Source organism: Rhinopithecus roxellana, chromosome 1 (assembly GCF_007565055.1).
Source record: "Rhinopithecus roxellana isolate Shanxi Qingling chromosome 1, ASM756505v1, whole genome shotgun sequence".
Classification (NCBI taxonomy): domain Eukaryota; kingdom Metazoa; phylum Chordata; class Mammalia; order Primates; family Cercopithecidae; genus Rhinopithecus; species Rhinopithecus roxellana.
The window spans coordinates 22035715-22053943 of NC_044549.1; the positions used below are offsets into that span (position 1 = coordinate 22035715).

Below are 18229 nucleotides of genomic sequence, written 5' to 3' on the forward strand. Positions count from 1 at the left end.
CTGAGACAGGCTGAAAGCAAGACTGCTTGCTGCAAAGAGTCAAGCTGTGAATGCAAAAGAATAGTTCTTGGCCGGGCGCGGTGGCTCAAGCCTGTAATCCTAGCACTTTGGGAGGCCGAGACGGGCGGATCACGAGGTCAGGAGATCGAGACCATCATGGCTAACACGGTGAAACCCCGTCTCTACTAAAAATACAAAAAACTAGCCGGGTGAGGTGGCGGGCGCCTGTAGTCCCAGCTACTCGGGAGGCTGAGCCAGAAGAATGGCGTAAACCCGGGAGGCGAAGCTTGCAGTGAGCTGAGATCCGGCCACTGCACTCCAGCCCGGGCGACAGAGCAAGACTCTGTCTCCAAAAAAAAAAAAGAATAGTTCTTGAACAAATTTAAAAGTGCTACTCCTGGCCAGGTGCAGTGGCTCACACCTGTAATCCTGGCTCTTAGGGAGGCTGAGGCAGGTGGATCACTTGAGGTCAGGAGTTTGAGACCAGCCTGGCCAACATGGTGAAACCCCATCTCTACTAAAAATACAAAAATTAGCCAGGTGTGGTGGCAGGCACCTGCAATCCCAGCTACTCGGGAGGCTGAGGCAGAAGAATCACTTGAACCCAGGAGGCTGAAGTTGCAGCGAGCCAAGATACTGCCACTGCATTCCAGCCTGGGAGACAGAGTGACACTCCATCTCAAAAAAAGAAAAAAAAAGAAAAAAAAATTGCTACTCCTACGAACACACAAATCGTAAGAAAGCAATACAGTCTTACTGATGATATGGAGAAAGTTATAGTAGTCTGAATACCAGATCGAATCAGCCACAACATTCCCTTAAGCCAAAGTCTAATTCAGAGCAAGATACTCTCTTCAATTCTATGAAGACAGAGAGGTTAGGAAGCTGCAGAAGAAAAGTTGTTTACAAGCTTTAAGAAAAGAAGTTGTCTCAGTCTGGACAACATAGTAAGACCCTGTCTCTACAAAAAAATAGAAAATATTAACTGAGTATGGTGGCATGCACCTGTAGCCTCAGCTACTTGGGAGACTGAGGTAAGAGGATCACTTTAGCTTGGGAGGTCAAGGTTGTAGTGAGCCATGATGGTGCCAGCTGGGAGGTCAAAGCTGAAATGAATCATGCTGGGCAACAGAATGAGACCCTGCCTCAAAAAAAAAACAAAACAAAACAAAACAAAAAACTATCTCCGTAACATGAAAGTGCAAGGTGAAGCAGCAAGTACTGATGGAGAAGCTGCAGCAAGTTATCCAGAAGATCTAGCTAGGATAACTGATGAAAGTGGCTACAGTAAACAACAGATTTTCAATGTAGATGAAAGAGACTTCTATTGGAATAAACTGACATCTAGGAATCCCATACGTAGAAAGGAAAAGTCAACGCATAAGTTCGAAAGATAGGCTGACTCTCTTGTTAGGGGCTAATGAAGCTGGTGTCTTATCTGTGAAGCCAGTGCTCAATTACCATGCAGAAGATCCAATGGCCCTTAAGAATTATGCTAAATTGGGCCGAGCATGGTGGCTCATACCTGTAACCCCAGCATTGTGGGTGGCAGAGGCCGGCAGATAACTTGAGGTCAGGAGTTCGAGACAAGCCTGGCCAACATGGCGAAACCCCATCTCTACTACAAAAAAAAAAAATTATCCAGGCATGGTGGTACACACCTGTAGTTCCAGCTACTTCAGAGGGTGAGGCAGGAGAATCGCTTGAACCTGGGAGGCAGAGGTTGCAGTGAGATCATGCCACTGCATTCCAGCCTGGGCGACACAGCAAGACTCCGTCTCAGAAAAAAAAAAAAAAAAAAGCTAAATCTACTCTGCCTGTGCTCTGAAAATGGAACTACAATGTCTGGATGACTGGATGACTGGATGACAGTACATCTGTTTACAGCGTGGATCACTGAAATTACTTAACCCACCTTTGAGAACTGCCACTCAGAAAAAAAAAAAATAAAATTCCTTTCAAAATATTACAGCTCGTTGACAATGCACCTAGTCACCCAAAAGCTCTGATGGGGAAGTACAAGAAAATTCGTGTTGTTTTCACGCCTGCTAATAAAACATCCATTCTACAGCCCAAGGATCAAGAAGTAATTTCAAGTTTCAAGTCTTACAATTTAAGAAATACATTTCATATAGCTACCACAAACAGTGACATCCTCTGATGGGTCTGGGAAAAGTAAACTGAAAATCTTCCGGAAAGGATTCATCATTCTAGATGCCTCTGCATAAAACAACAAAGGTAACAAAGTACAGTGAAGTTCACATTTTCGCTTAAACAAAAGTATAGGCATATACTTGGAGACAGAGCCGGTTAAGTTCCAGACCCCCGCCATAAAGTAAGTATCAAAATAAAACATGTCACATGAATTTTGTGGCCTCCTAGTGAATATATAACTATGTTTACACTAGAGTGTAGTCTATTAAGTGTGCAATGGCACTGTGACTAAAAAAAAATGCACATCCCCTAATTAAAAATTTCACAACTATTTTTTCCCTACATAAAGACATTATGTTCTTTTCATTATATTCCAGACAGCATAAAATTTTAGATACTTAGAGAACTTTAAAATAAATTAGTCCTCTCTTTATTGTAAACATGAAGAACCCAAAGCTCAGAAAAGTGAAATAAGCTGCCCAGTTATAAGTAGCTTTCCTAGTGGAAGAACCTGAGCCTATTATCTTTTGGGGTTTTTTGTCTGTTCTATTCCGTTATACTACATCCTCAATACTAATTTGCCAAAGGATTCCAGATAACTGAGATTGCCAATAGATACTTCAGGAAACTCCAGAAAATAACCATTTATACCATAATCAGAATGAAAAGTGCTGCAACAACTATCTAGAAAATCCGATAGTCTCAGCACAAAAGCTCCTTCAGCTGATAAAACAACTTGAGCAAGGTTTCAGGATAAAAAAATCAATGTACAAAAATCACTAGCATTCCTATATACCAACAACAGCCAAGTGGAAAGCCAAATCACAAAGGCAATCTCATTCATAACAGCCACAAAAAGAATAATATACCTGTGAATACAGTTAACCGGGGAGGTGAAAGATCTCTATAAGGAGAACTATAAAACATTACTTTAAAAAATCAGAGAAGACACAAATAGAAAAACATCCCAGGCTAATGGATAGAAAGTACCAATATTAAAATGGCCATACTTCCCAAAGCAATTTACAGATTCAATGCTATTCTTATCATACTACCAATGACACTCTTCATAGAATTAGAAAAAACTACTTTAAAATTCATATGGAATGAAAAAGAACCCCGTATAACCAAGACAATACTAAGCAAAAAGAAAAAAACTGCAAGAATCACCTTATCTCCCTTCAAACCATATTATAGGGGCATAGTAACCAAAACACCATGGTACTGGTACAAAAATAAACACACAGACTAATGGAAAATAATAAAGAGCCCAGAAATAAGACTGTACACCTATAATTCTGTGATCTTTGACAAACCTGACAAAAACAAGCAATGGACAAAGGGTTCCATATTTAATAATGGTGCTGGGAAAACAACTAGCCATATGCAAAAGATTGAAATTGAACCCGATTGTTACACTATATATAAAAATTAGCTCAAAATGGATTAAAGACTTAAATGCAAAACCTAAAACTATAGAAAACCTAGAAGAAAATCTAGGCAATACCATTCAGGACATAGGTAGGCACAGGCAAAGATTTCACGACAAAAATGCCAAAAGCAATTGCAACAAAAGCAAAAACTGACAAATGGGATCTAATTAAACTAAACAGCTTCTGCACAGCAAAAGAAACTATCATTAGAGTGAACAGACACCCTACAGAATGGGAGAAAGTTTTTGCAATCTATCCATCTAACAAATGTCTAATTTCCAGAGTTTACAAGGAACTTAAACAAATTAACATGAAAAAAGGCAAACAACCCCATTATAATGTGGGCAAAGGACATGAACAGACACCTTTCCAAAGAAGACACATGCAGACAATAATCATATTTTAAAAGCACAATATCACTGATCATTAGAGAAATACAAATAAAAACCACAATGAGACGCACAGTGAGAAAACAATGTGAAGAGACACAGGGAGAAGACAGACATCTACAAGTCAAAGACAGAGGCCTGGCACATGCCCTTCTCTCACAGCCCTTAAAACACCTTGATTGGATTTCTTGCCTCCAGAACTGGAAACAAAAGGGGATAATGGTGGATGGGAGGCAGACTAGATTGCAGCTCTGACTCGGACAGACAGAGCAGCATGTGGAAGCTCGCATTGTGAATTTTTGCTCCAGAACAACTGCAAGAATAAATCAGGAAGCCTGAGAGGACCCATACACCTTACGAAGGAAGCAGAGTGCACCAGCAGGACCCAGACACTCCAAATACTGTGCTGGTATCCATGACTGAGAAGCCCATAGATGGTTCAGGTCACAAGACTCTGTGCAGACAACCACCAGTACCAGCCCAGAGCCTGGTAGAATAGCTGGGTGGCTACATCCAGAAGATAACAATCACTATAGCTCTGCTCTCAGGAAGCCACATCCATAGGAAAAGGGGGAGAGTACTATATCAAGGGAACACCCTATGGGACAAAGGAATCTGAACAACAGCCTTCAGCCCTAGACCTTCCCTCTGACAGAGCCTACTCAAATGACAAGGAATCAAAAAACCAACTCTCGTAATATGACAAAATAAGGTTCTTTAACACCTCCAAAAAATCATACTAGCTCACCAGCAATGGACCCAAACCAAGAAGAAAACCCTGATTTACCTGAAAAAGAATTCAGGAGGTTAGTTATTAAGCTAATCAGGGAGGCACCAAAGAAAGGTGAAGCCCAATGTAAGGAAGTCCAAAAAATGATACAAGAGGTGAAGGGAGAAATATTTGGGGAAATAGCACAAATAAAAAACAATTCAAACTTCAGGAAACAATGGACACACTTATAGAAATGCAAAATGCTCTGGAAAGTCTCAGCAATAGAATTGAACAAGTGGAAGAAAGAAATTCAGAGCTTGAAAACAGGTCTTTAAATTAACCCAATCCAACAAAGACAAAGAAAAAAGAATAAGAAAATATGAACAAAGCCTCCAAGAAGTCTGGGATTATGTTAAATGACCAAATCTAACAATAACAGGTGTTCCTGAGGAAAAAGAGAAATCTAAAAGTTTGGAAAGCATATTTTGGGGAATAACTGAGGAAAGCTTCCCCGGCCTTGCTGGAGACCTAAACATCCAAATATAAGAAACTCAAATAACATCTGGAAAATTCATCACAAAAAGATCATCACCTAGTCACAATGTCATCAGGTTATCTAAAGTTAATATGAAGGAAAGAATCTTAAGAGCTGTGAGACAAAAGCACCAGGTAACCTATAAAGAAAAACTCTCAGATTAACAGCAGATTTCTCAGCAAAAACCCTATAAGCTAGAAGGGACTGAAGCCCTATCTTCACTCTCCTCAAACAAAACAACTATCAGTCAAGAATTTTGTATCAAGTGAAACTAAGCTTCATATACAAAGGAAAGATAGTCTTTCTCAGACAAACAAATGCTAAGAGAACTCACCACTACCAAGCACTACAAGAACTGCTAAAAGGAGCTCTAAACCTTAAAATAAATCCTGGAAACACATCAAAACAGAACCTCTTTAAAACATAAATCTCACAGGACCTATAAAATACAAATACAATTTAAAAAACAAAAACAAAAAACCAGGTATACAGGCAACAAATAGCACAATAAATGGAATAGTACCTCACATCTCAATACTAACACTGAATGTAAATGGCCTAAATGCTCCACTTAAAAGATACAGAATTGCAGAATGATTAAGAATTCACCAGCCACTATCTGCTGCCTTCAAGACACTCACCTAACACATAAGGACTTGCACAAACTTAAGGTAAAGGGGTGGAAAAGACATTTCAGGGAAATGGACAGCAAAGGCAAGCAAGAGTAGCTATTCTTGTATCAGACAAAACAAACTTTAAAGAAACAGCAGTTAGAAAAGACAAAGAGGGACATTATATAAGGATAAAAGGACTAGTCCAACAGGAAAATATAAACATATATGCATCTAACACTGGAGCTCCCAAATTTATAAAACAACTACTAATAGACCTAAGAAATGAGATAGACAGCAACACAATAATAGTAGGGGACTTCAATACTCCACTCACAGCACTAGACAGGTCATCAAGACAGAAAGTCAACAAAGAAACAGTGGATTTAAACTATACCCCCGAACAAATGGACTTAGCAGATATACACAGAACATTCCATCCAACAACCACAGAATATACATTCTATTCAACAGCATATGGAACTTTCTCCAAGATAGACCATATGATAGGCCACAAAACAAGCCTCTATAAATTTGAGAAAACTGAAATTATACCAAGCACTCTCTCAGACCACAGTGGAATAAAACTGGAAATCAACTCCAAAAAGAATCTTCAAAACCGTGCAAACGCATGGAAATTAAATAACCTGCTCCTGGTGATCATTGGGTCAAAAACGAAATCAAGATGGAAACTTAAAAACTTTTCCAACTGAACAATAGTGTTGTTCAGTTCAACCTATCAAAATCTCTGGGACACAGCAAAGGCGATGCTAAGAGGGAAGTTCATAGCCTTAAATGCCTATATCAGAAAGTCTGAAAGAGGACAAACAGGCAATCTAAGGTCACACCTCAAAGAACTAGAGAAACAAGAACAAATCAAACCCAAACCCAGCAGAACAAAAGAAATAACCAAGATCAGAGCAGAACTAAATGAAATTAAAACCAAAAAAAAAGATAAATAAAACAAAAAGCTGGTTTTTTGAAAAGAGAAATAAAATTGATAGACCATTAGCAATATTAACCAAGAAAAGAGAGAAAATCCAAATAAGCTCGATAAGAAACAAAACGGGAGATATTACAACTGACAACACAGAAATACAAAAGATCATTCAAGGCTACTATAAACACCTTTATACTCATAAACTAGAAAACCTAGAAGAATAAATTCCTGGAAAGATAGAACCCTCCTAGCTTAAAATAGGAAGAATTAGGTACCCTGAACAGACCAATAACAAGCAGCAAGAACTGAAATGGTAATTTAAACATTACCAACAACAAAAAAAAGTCCAGGACCAGACGGATTCACAGTAGAATTCTACCAGACATTCAAAGAATTGGTACCAATCCTACTGACACTATTCCACAAGATAGAGAAAGAGGGAACCTTCCCTAAATCACTCCATGAAGACAGTATCACCCTCATACCAAAATCAAGAAAGGACATAAAAAAAAGAAAACTACAGACCAATAGCCCTGATGAATACAGACGCAAAAGTCCTTAACAAAATATGAGCTATCTGAATCAAACAACATGTCAAAAAGATAATCCACCATGATAACAGGTTTCTTTTTTTTTTTTTTTTTTTTGAGACAGAGTCTCGCTCTGTCTCCCAGGCTGGAGTGCAGTGGCCGGATCTCAGCTCACTACAAGCTCCGCCTCCCGGGTTTACGCCATTCCCCTGCCTCAGCCTCCTGAGCAGCTGGGACCACAGGCGCCCGCCACCTCGCCCGGCTAGTTTTTTGTATTTTTTAGTAGAGACGGGGTTTCACCGTGTTAGCCCGGATGGTCTCGATCTCCTGACCTCGTGATCCAACCGTCTCGGCCTCCCAAAGTGCTGGGATTACAGGCTTGAGCCACCGCGCCCGGCCGATAACAGGTTTCATATTAGGAATGTGGGGATGGTTTAACACACGCAAGTCAATAAATGCGACACACCACATACACAGAATTAAAAACAAAAATCCCATGATCACCTCAATAGATGTAGAAAAAGCATTCAACAAAATCCAGCATCTCTTTATGATTAAAACTCTCAGCAAAATCAGCATACAAGGGATATACCTCAATATAATAAAAGCCATCTATGACAAACCCACAGCCAACACAATACTGAATGGGGAAAAGTTGAAAGCATTCCCTCTGAGAACTGGAACAAGACAAGGATGCCCACTCTCACCACTCCTCTTCAACACAGTACTGGAAGTCCAGGCCAGAACAATCACACAAGAGAAAAAATAAAGGGCATCCAAATCGATAAAGAGGAAGTCAAACTATCCCTATTTGCTGACACTATGATCATTTATCTTGAAAACCCTAAAGATTCCTCCAGAAAGCTCCTAGAACTGATAAAAGAATTCAGCAAAGTTTCTGCATACAAGATTAATGTACACAAATCAGCAGCTCTTCTATACACCAACAGCAACCAAGCAGAGAATCAAATCCAAAACTCAACCCCTTTTACAAAAGCTGCCAAAAAATAAAAATAAAATACTTAGGAATATATCTAACTAAGGAGTCAAAAGACCTCTACAAGGAAAACTACAAAACACTGCTGAAAGAAATCATAGACGACATAAACAACTGGAAACACAACCCATAATCATGGATGGGTAGAATCAATATTGTGAAAATGACCATATTGCTAAAAGCAATCTACAAATTCAATGCAATTCCCATCCAAATAGCACCATCATTCTTCACAGAATTAGAAAAAAAAAATTATAAAATTCATATGAAACCAAAAAAGTGCCTGTATACCCAAAGCAAGACTAAGCAAAGAGAACAAATCTACAGGCATCACATTACCTGATCGCATACTATAAAGCCATAGTCACCAGAACAGCATGGTACTGATATAAAAATAAACACCCAGACCAATGGAAGAGAATAGAGAACCCAGAAATAAAATAATCACAAATACTTACAGGCAACTGATCTTCGACAAAGCAAACAAAACCATGAAGTGAGGAAAGGACACCCTTTTCAACAAATGGTGCTGGGATAATTGGCTAGCCACATGTAGGAGAATGAAACTGGAGCCTCATCTCTCACCTTACACAAAAATCAACTCAAGATGGATTAAGGACTTAAATCTAAGATCTGAATCTATAAAAATTCTAGAAGATGACATCAGAAAAACCCTTCTAGACATTGGCTTAGGCAAGGATTTTATGACCAAGAACCCAAAACAAATGCAATAAAAACAAAGATAAACTGCTGGGACTTAATTGAACTAACGTGCTTCTGCATACCAAAAGGAACAGTCAGCAGAGTAAACAGATAACCCACAGAGTGGGAAAAAAATCTTCACAATGTATACATCTGACAAAGGACTCATATCCAGAATCTATAACGAATGCAAACAAATCAACAAGAAAAAAACAAACAATCTCATCAAAAAGTGGGCTAAGGACATGGATAGACAATTCTCAAAGAAGATACACAAATGGCCAAAAAAAATATGAAAAAGTGCTCAACATCACAAATGATCAGGGAAATGCAAATCAAAACTACAATGCGGTACCACCTTACTCCTGCTAGAATGGCCATAATCAAAAAATCAAAAAATAGTAGATATTGTCATGGATGTGATGAAAAGGGAACTTTTCTACACTGCTTGTGGGAATGTAAACTAGGACAACCACTGTGGAAAACAGTGTGGAGATTCCTTAAAGAACTAAAAGTAGAACTACCATTTGATCCAGCAATCCCATTCCTGGGTATCTACCCAGAGGAAAAGAAGTCATTATATGAAAAAGCTACTTGCACACATGTGTGTATAGCAGCACAATTCACAACTGCAAAAACACGGAACCAACCCAAATGCCCATCCATCAACAAGTGGATAAAGAAACTGTGGTATAGGTTATTTTATTATTTATTTAATAAAATAAAATAAAATAATGAATTAGATATGGTATCTGTAGCAAAGTCCAATTCCTACTTTACTGATGAAAAAAATTAAACTTCAGAAGGGTGAAAATGCAAAGAGAAGCAGTATGGCACAGGAATTAACAGCAAGGACTTTGAAGTTACATCAACATAGGTCTGGATTCTTATTTTACCACATTATAACTATAAATCCTTGGGCAAGTTAATTACCATAATTTCTACCTCTACACATTGATCTTCTCATCTCTAAAATGGGAAGAATAATATCTCCCTTACAAAGTTGTTAAGATTAAATGAGATAATAGATGGAAAGCAGTTAGCATAATTCACATAGTAATACACAATAAACGGAATATCACTTAATTTTCATATTTCTGTAATAATTTTCATATTATTGTAGTCTTGCTCAAAGCTATAAACTACCCTTTCAAATAATACTTATAATTTACTATGCTCTGCAATCCTGATAAAAAATCTTACTAGATGTTTGCAATTTTTAATACATAATTAAAGTATATAAACAGTTAGCAATGACTATAGTACACACAGCTCTTCATAGCACACAGCCACAGCCCAAACACTTTTCATCGACTACTGAAAACTTATCCAGTTTGGGTACCTTGAGGAAACAAGGAATTTTGTGTGATAGCCTTAAAGAACACAAATCTATAAACTGAGAACTAAATTAACAATACCTAAGCTGTCTTTTGCAGTACAGGTTTATAAATTAGCACAGTCAAGGACATTCCAGGGCTAGTCAGCATTTCAGAAGTTCTGAATTTTTGCAAGGAATTGAAGTATACAAAGGTGTATACTTCATCTTTCATACTATCTCAATCTGGAAGGAAGAACTAAAAGTTGTCATTTCACATATTTACCCAATTTTTTCCTAAGTATGTAAACAGTATCAGTATGTAAGGTAGAGTTTATTTAATTTTATTTACTAATATTATGAAATCCCACTTCAAAATATCATAAATATACTAAAACAAAGCAGAAATGAACTTTGAAATGCAGTGAGAGGTAGCAGAAAGTATACTGGCCTGAGAAGTAGTACCATTTTCTGACTGTGTCTCTGCATGGTTATTCTCTCTGACTCTTAGTTTTCTCAATTGCAAACTACAGGTTCCTTCCTTGTTTAAATAACAAGGTAACTGTCATATTCAAATAACTTAATAATGGAGGGAAAACTCTAAAGAACTCGAAAGAGCTATTAACATACAACTTCATCTATAGAGCAAATTTTTAGAGAAATGAAGTCCTTGCTGAAAGATAACATAATTATATCTGCTAATAAATCTATAATGAGCCAAAAATTACAATACTAATTTAGTTTTCATTTTGCTGCAATGAATGCCTAAAATTGTGTTATGTGGCATTTTAAGAGGATTCTCATAACTCTATGCTTGTCCCAGATGATATAATTTAAAATATACCTTCTAAATCAGCATCTTAAAGGTATGTAGAAAAAATTTAATCTTTGAGTAACTTTATTAAAGAGATTCACAGATTAGTTTCTAAATTTGTTCTTTTATTAAGTTAAATTTTAAGTGAATAATTATCACCACTCAAGTAGACTACTGGCTTAAAAAATCTTAAAATGATAGGAACATTGCAATATCCAAATAGTTTTACCATCACATACCTGGAATACGTAATTTTTTTTAAACTTCAAATGCATATAAATTTAAGACAAAGATAAAAAATATATTTACAGAAATTCCAAGTACCAGCAGCTAGCTCTTCTTAATGGAATATGGGTACACTATCTCCATATTTCTCTAACAATCTCTGGTACAAACTGATGAAAGCAGAAGAAAGATAGTTTATTTTCTCAAAAGCCTTGTATATGTGTCCCACTAGATTATTTCCTTCCTGTTGACAGACTTATAGATGTCTGGAATTTTCTCCCAGGAAAATAGATATGAACCATACATGGAGATAAAACTAACACTAAAATGCAGTTTACATATTTTTAAAAAATAAATGTGCATTCCTACTGCTAGTTTGATATTTTTAAAACTCTTTTGATATTTCTAAAACCCTTTTCTCCATTACTTACAAAATTGATTTGAACTGTCTTTTCCATTTTTCTTCTCAATTTTATCCTGAAATCAAAAAGCCAAACTGCCCTCACATAAAAGGCAAGATACTTACTTTACTTCTTTAGATTCCAGAATGCAAATAAAATGTCCAACAAAATACCATTTCTGGAACTGAATGAGTAATTTTGGTTTACTCAATGATTACACTTTAGGATAAAATCAAAATGCAGAAATAAATGTTTCTCCCTCTTATCTTTCTAAAATTTTAAGTCCTGAGTAGAAATGAAAATAAAACAAAAAGCCTCATACCAAAGTTAAGCAAAGACTGAAGAAAGCAGAAGTCTCCTATTATATATAGCAAGTCTCAGGTAGAAAATATCTATCCAAAGCCATACACAAAAGAGTTCTCCAGTTTCCTTATCTGACGTTTCTAATATCTCTTTTCCTGGTTGTCACCAAAATTACTGAATATATAATTGGTTCTTACAGGGAAAATATACGTTAGACAGAGTGTCTAGAGATGCAACTCTGGTGAGAAGCAATCTCCTTCTTTTATCCAGCAAACATTTACTGAGCATTTGATAAGTGTCCAGTACTATATTAGGAATAAAGAAAAAATAAGAAATAAAATATAGTTCCTATCCTCAGGAAGTTTGCTGCAGGGAGGAAGAGAAACTAAAAATCACAATATAGTGTGATAAATGTTAAGATATACTAACAAGCTGTTTAGCAAGGCAAAGAAAGGGATCATATATAGATTTGGAGGGTGGAATCAAGGAAGGCTTCCTTAAAAAAAAAAAAAAAAGGAGGACAGTTTCCAAGACAAGAAAACAAACAGGATGTATATAACAGTACACACATTCAGTAAGCCGAAAATAGTTCCTAAATCTGAAGTACATTGTGAATATGGAGGACTAGACAGACACAAAGTTAGAGATAAGCAAAGGTGAGATCATTAACGTCCTTGTGTGCCAAACTAAGAAGTTTGAGCTTTATCCAGGAGATTATGTGGAGCCATTGAAAGATGTTAAACTAGTAAGTGGCAAGCAAGATCTACCTTTTAGAATAAATATTTTGACAACAATATAAAGAATAAAACAAGAAGAAAAAGGCTATGTAAAGGAAACCTAATCAAGTTACTACCATAGTAATAAAAGGCACGAAGTTATTAGGGCTTGAACTGATGCGCTGGCAATAAAGATGGAGAAGAGATCCTTTAAAAGACAGATTAAGGGGTTAAAAATAACTATATATGGTGGCGCAGCACAGGGCAGCGCAGGGTCACCATGGCAGAGCTACAGCAGCTGCAGGTGCAGGAGGTGGTAGACTCCATGGTGAAGAGTCTGGAGAAAGAGAACATTCAGAAAATGCAGGGTCTCATGTTCCGGTGCAGCACCAGCTGTTGTGAAGACAGACAGGCCTCCCTGCAGCAGGTGCACCAGTCCATCAAGCGCTGCCATGTGCCTCTGGCTCAAGCCCAGGCTTTGGTCATCAGTGAGTTGGAGAAGTTCAAGGACCGCCTGGCCTGGTGCACCATGCAATGCAATAACAAAGCCAAAGATTTAATAGATGCTGGGAGTAAGGAGCTTCAGGTGAAGCAGCAGCTAGACGGTTGTGTGACCAAGTGTGTGGATGACCACGTGCACCTCATCCCAACTACGACCAAGAAGATGAAGGAAGCTCTCTTAGCCATTGGGAAACAAAAATCTTTGCCAGTAGCCATCGGGGCTGAGGGCAAGAACATATTTTTTATAAGGAATTGGGAACTTTAGTCTTTTAAGCAAAGTTTATGAATGAAGAAAGTAAGGATGGCCACAAGGGTAAGGCATATGTCACTTGCCTCCAGACACTGGTTCTTTTATGTTTCAGTCCTAAAAAATGAAATGGAAAAAAGTGGTGCAAAATTGGGTCAGAGGTATTACAGGAGAGTTTTAGAGCTTATATTTCCTGTGGCCAGCGCTTGTCCTGGCAGTAAGGATCTTCCCTGTAACAAGCCAGAGTCCTCCAAGGCACCAGACTCTTCTTACTACATAGGTACCAACAGGCTGGCAGGTTAGAGTTGGTGGAGTTTGAGGAGAGATATTTTCTCTTTGTTGCCAACATCCTGTTTACCAGAAGTGTCACCACACCATTTTCCGTAAGCTGTGAAACAAAATCCACGAGGTCACTAACTTAGAAGGGAAAAAAGTTTTCTGGGTCTTTGTTTTCTTGGTTTTGTTTAATTTATACAAGGGCATACAAGTTGATTTTAAGATGTGGAATTGGTAGGGAGACTAGTTTGGATAAGAACTTTGAAAGGTTCCTTATGGATCCCCATTTCTGGGCATCAAGATGTGGATGTACATTTCTTAAAATTATTACATACTGCATCCTTCAGCCTGGAGACCGTGCAAAAACATGAGAGGTGACGACACACTAATTATTGGGAAGCATTAATTACTGGCTGATGGACCCTGAGGCTGTGTGGAGCAAAATGACAGGACACTCTTGCAGTAACACTTTCCCCTTGGAAGAGAAAGGGGTTTTGACTGTGATATATGTCGGTATCTAGGAATGAACAGTAAAAGAGGAGCAGTTGCCTACTTGATGATAAAAGAGTTGTGAAGTACTAGATTTGGAAAAACCTGGATTTTATAGAACAGATAGAATGAAAGCCTAAACCCAGCATTGCGTACTTAGCCTCCTGAATTAACAGAGCCCAACTGAGACAAACCCCTGGCAACAGGAAATTCAAGGAAGAAAAAGTATTTATATATAAATATATATATATATATTTATGTTAAATGACTGGATATAAGGATAAGGAAAAAAGAGGAGTCAAAGACAATTCCCAAGTTAAAATTTGTAAGTGGTGTCAATCACTCAGATGGGGGGGAATACAAAAACAGGTACAAGTTTGAGAAAAGATGAGGTTCTAATGAGATCACTTGGACACAGGAAGGGGAGCATCACACACCGGGGCCTATTGTGGGGAGGGGGAGGGGGAAGGGATAGCATTAGGAGATATACCTAATGTAAATGACGAGTTAATGGGTGCAGCACACCAACATGGAACATATATACATATGTAACAAACCTGCACGTTGTGCACATGTACCCTAGAACTTAACGTATAATAAACATATATATATGTTTTTTTTTTTTTTTTAAAGAAGTCAAAAAAAAAAAAAAAAAAGATGAGGTTCTCACTTTACAACAAATTGAGTTTAGGACACCTGGAGCTGAGGAAAGAGGTCTGGACTAGCTGGTAGTTCACCCACTAACTGAACAAAAAACAACAAATATTTAAAAACACAGCAAAAAACAAATTAGAATCTTACTGGACTCTTTACTTCACATTATATTTAAATTTCATGAACACATAATCTATATGCTAAAAATTCCTAGTGGTAAAACTATTATTCTGAGAGAATGGACCACCACACTGTTCTGATTGGAAAAAGGATAGACACAGAATGAGGACATTCATGAGTTTGTTGTCATTTGAAGAGAGTTTAAAACTTCCTTTCAAAAGAGTAAAAGATATTAGAAGGTCATTGCTTTAAGCAGCCCCTTTATTTACACCTGTTAGTACAGTAAGAGATTAGTTAACCTGTACTGGGGAGGAAATCTGCTAGAATATAGAATGAGAGCAAGCTGCTTCATACATTACTGATGCTAAGCTGTCTGACTCTAAGATTTACAGTGTTTTAGAAAATTAAATGTATATCAGGTATAAGCTAATAAGAAATTTCTTCATTAAACTTAGCTTTTTATGATTTTTGCCTTTTTTAAAGAAGTATCCTCCTTACAAATTAATGTATAATATGTTCAGATGTTTTGACAAGAATTCTACCTTTATTTTAAAAATAACTGTGTTGAAAGTTAGCAGTTTTTATCTGGGTCTTGGCTTCAAGCACTTACATACTGTCATTCAGATTACAGACCATATAACCAAAGTACTGTGTAGCTAATTGTAGATTATTCTAACTGAAAATAAAGTACCTTCCCCCCAAAACATTCATTTAATGGCTGAAACTGTAAATAGTAATATATAAAAGATATTGTTATAGATTCCTACAGCTAATTCCTAGTTTTCAGCCCCAAATTCCCATGTAATTCTTTCAAAAAATACAAAACAAAATTAGTTTTGTTACTTTACAAAATTAAACTGAATATTTACTATTAAAAACCCAGAGGCAATATTTTAACATCATCTCCTTTTTAAAAATTCATTTAAAATACAAGCTCACAAAAGTCAAAAGTGGTTAGGATCTAGATTAGATAAAATTTTGAAAGGATGTTAAAGATGAAGAAAACATAAATGCATATATATACACACACATTTATATGCATATAATACATATACACACACATGTATATATATGTATCTTCATTTTAATCATAAAATAATCCCTAAAAAGATGTGTACATGAATCAAATTATAATAAAATAAGTTAAATGTACTACTGATACTTGTTTTTAAATATAATTCCACGTCAATCTGCTTAATGAAGCACAGAAACATCAGCTAACTTTGTAAATTAAGATAGTCAGCTTTAAGATTTGCTTTAGAGTGTGGTATGCCTATATATGCAAATCTTCTTTGAGATCATTTCAACAATTTTATCGTTAGGAGTACGGGATTCATATTATTTCAAATGTGGTAAGTTGAACAAAATCAATACTGAACAACATACCTTTCAGATAAAATAAGGCTTTGGTGAAGAGGTTCTAATTTTTGACATGTCTCTAGGCTGTCAACAGATGTCGAAGGCAATGAGTCTGATTGCACCTTGTTGGCATCACATAAATTAGCATCGTTTCTAGGTAGGGTCTTTCTGAATTTTCGTCCTAAATCCGTCCATAGGACATTCGTCAACATAACTTTGAGTTGCCTGTTATACACATAAATAATTAGTATATATGGTACTATACATTGTAGAATACATGAATTCATCACAAACTCATATCTCCAGAAATTCTAAATTTCAGTTCTTCAAGCAACTGTAGTAAATACCCTAAGAAAAAAGAAAAAATGCCCAACTATTATGAAAGATACCTTAAAAAGTAAAGTCTATTTCACTTACGTTGAGATTTTCTTCAGAATTCTGTCAAGTATACTACAACCATCATTACACATGTACATCTGCTAGACTCCTGGCAATGCATTCATGTTTATTAACAATGTTAGTGGAAAGACAGTGTTCATTTGCAGATCTCATCACAGATGTAACCGCTGTTTGCTTTAAAAATGTGTTTTTGTTTTAGCATTTGTTGATTCAGAAAACATTATTAAAACTAAGGGTGCACTACTGCATCATTTACATTCTTAAGCTTATAGAGTCTTAAGATACAGATTTAATTTTACCTTATTTCTAAAATAGGTCAACTTATAACATTTACCTTACTGTACCTATATCAATTTCAAAAAAAAAAAAAAACACTGATAAATGCAAGCAGTTCCAGCAACAGTTTTGCTCATCATGTTTTACCCATCTTCTCATTCAATACATTTTTATGCTGAATACTTGAATAACTATGTTTAGTTCTGGAATTCCAAAAACTATGGAACATAGTTTCTGCAGTGGTGTGAACAGGCTACAAGTGCACTTAAAACAATGTCAAGTGAGGAATGGCTGAAAGTACTGTGCAATGTTTAATCAGAAGAGTTTCTATTTTACTACCTATGAAACAGTTTTAGGCACTTTTTGTTTGTTTGCTTAACGAACACAAGAAAATTAAGAAACAGCAATATGTTCATGTATTTTCAAGATAAAACAGGAACTCTCAAAAAAAAAACACTTGTTTTCAGCAGCCACTTGAGTGTATATCCCCAGACCATCTAGCAGGAAGAGGGTAAAGTCTCCAGGGTACTTCCACAGAACATACTGAAAACTCCAAACATGTTGCACAAAAAAAAGAAAGAAAGAAAGAAAGAAAAAACACCAACATGGCACATGTATACATGTGTAACAAACCTGCACGTTGTGCACATGCACCCTAGAACTTAAAGTATAATAAAAAAAATAAATAAATAAATAAAAACAAAAAATAAAAATAAATAAATAAAAGTTAAGCTATTAGTTTAAAAATTATTTTAAAATAAATGAGTGACATCTCTATGGATCAATAATAATTCATTCTACAAGCACTTACTGAACATCTTCCAGCAAAACAACTATGCTAGTATAATCTGGAGTTTTTGCCTTCATGGGGTGTGCATTACAGAGAAGAATAAACCAATTCATTATTTAATTAGAATTATAATATGTGCTATGAAGAAGAAATACAGATGTTGCATTTCTTTTGAGACAAGTTTCTGAGAATATGACCTTAAAGCTGAAGTCTCAAAGAAGGACAGGCACTATCCAAAAGAAACAAGTAAAAAAATGGAGAAAGGTCCAAAAAACAGGACAAAATGAAAATAAGTAAAGCTTCTTCAAAGAAATTAAAGGACTTACCTGACTCATGTATTC

At 36.4% G+C, this 18229-nt stretch overlaps 1 protein-coding gene and 1 pseudogene across 6 annotated transcripts in view; one reads left to right on the plus strand and one right to left on the minus strand.

Moving 5' to 3' along the window:
* SENP7 (SUMO specific peptidase 7) overlaps positions 1–18229 on the minus strand; it is a 185760-nt gene that overhangs the window by 76458 nt on the left and 91073 nt on the right. For 4 of the 6 annotated variants that reach the window (XM_030940256.1, XM_030940242.1, XM_030940267.1 and 1 more), the window contains one exon: positions 16451–16648. The exons of the other annotated variants lie outside the window; for them this stretch is intronic. In XM_030940256.1, the coding sequence (XP_030796116.1) occupies positions 16451–16648 (198 nt within the window). The remainder of the gene's footprint in view (positions 1–16450; positions 16649–18229) is intronic. 6 annotated transcript variants of the gene reach the window in all.
* On the plus strand, positions 13058–13543 carry LOC104670005 (annotated as a pseudogene).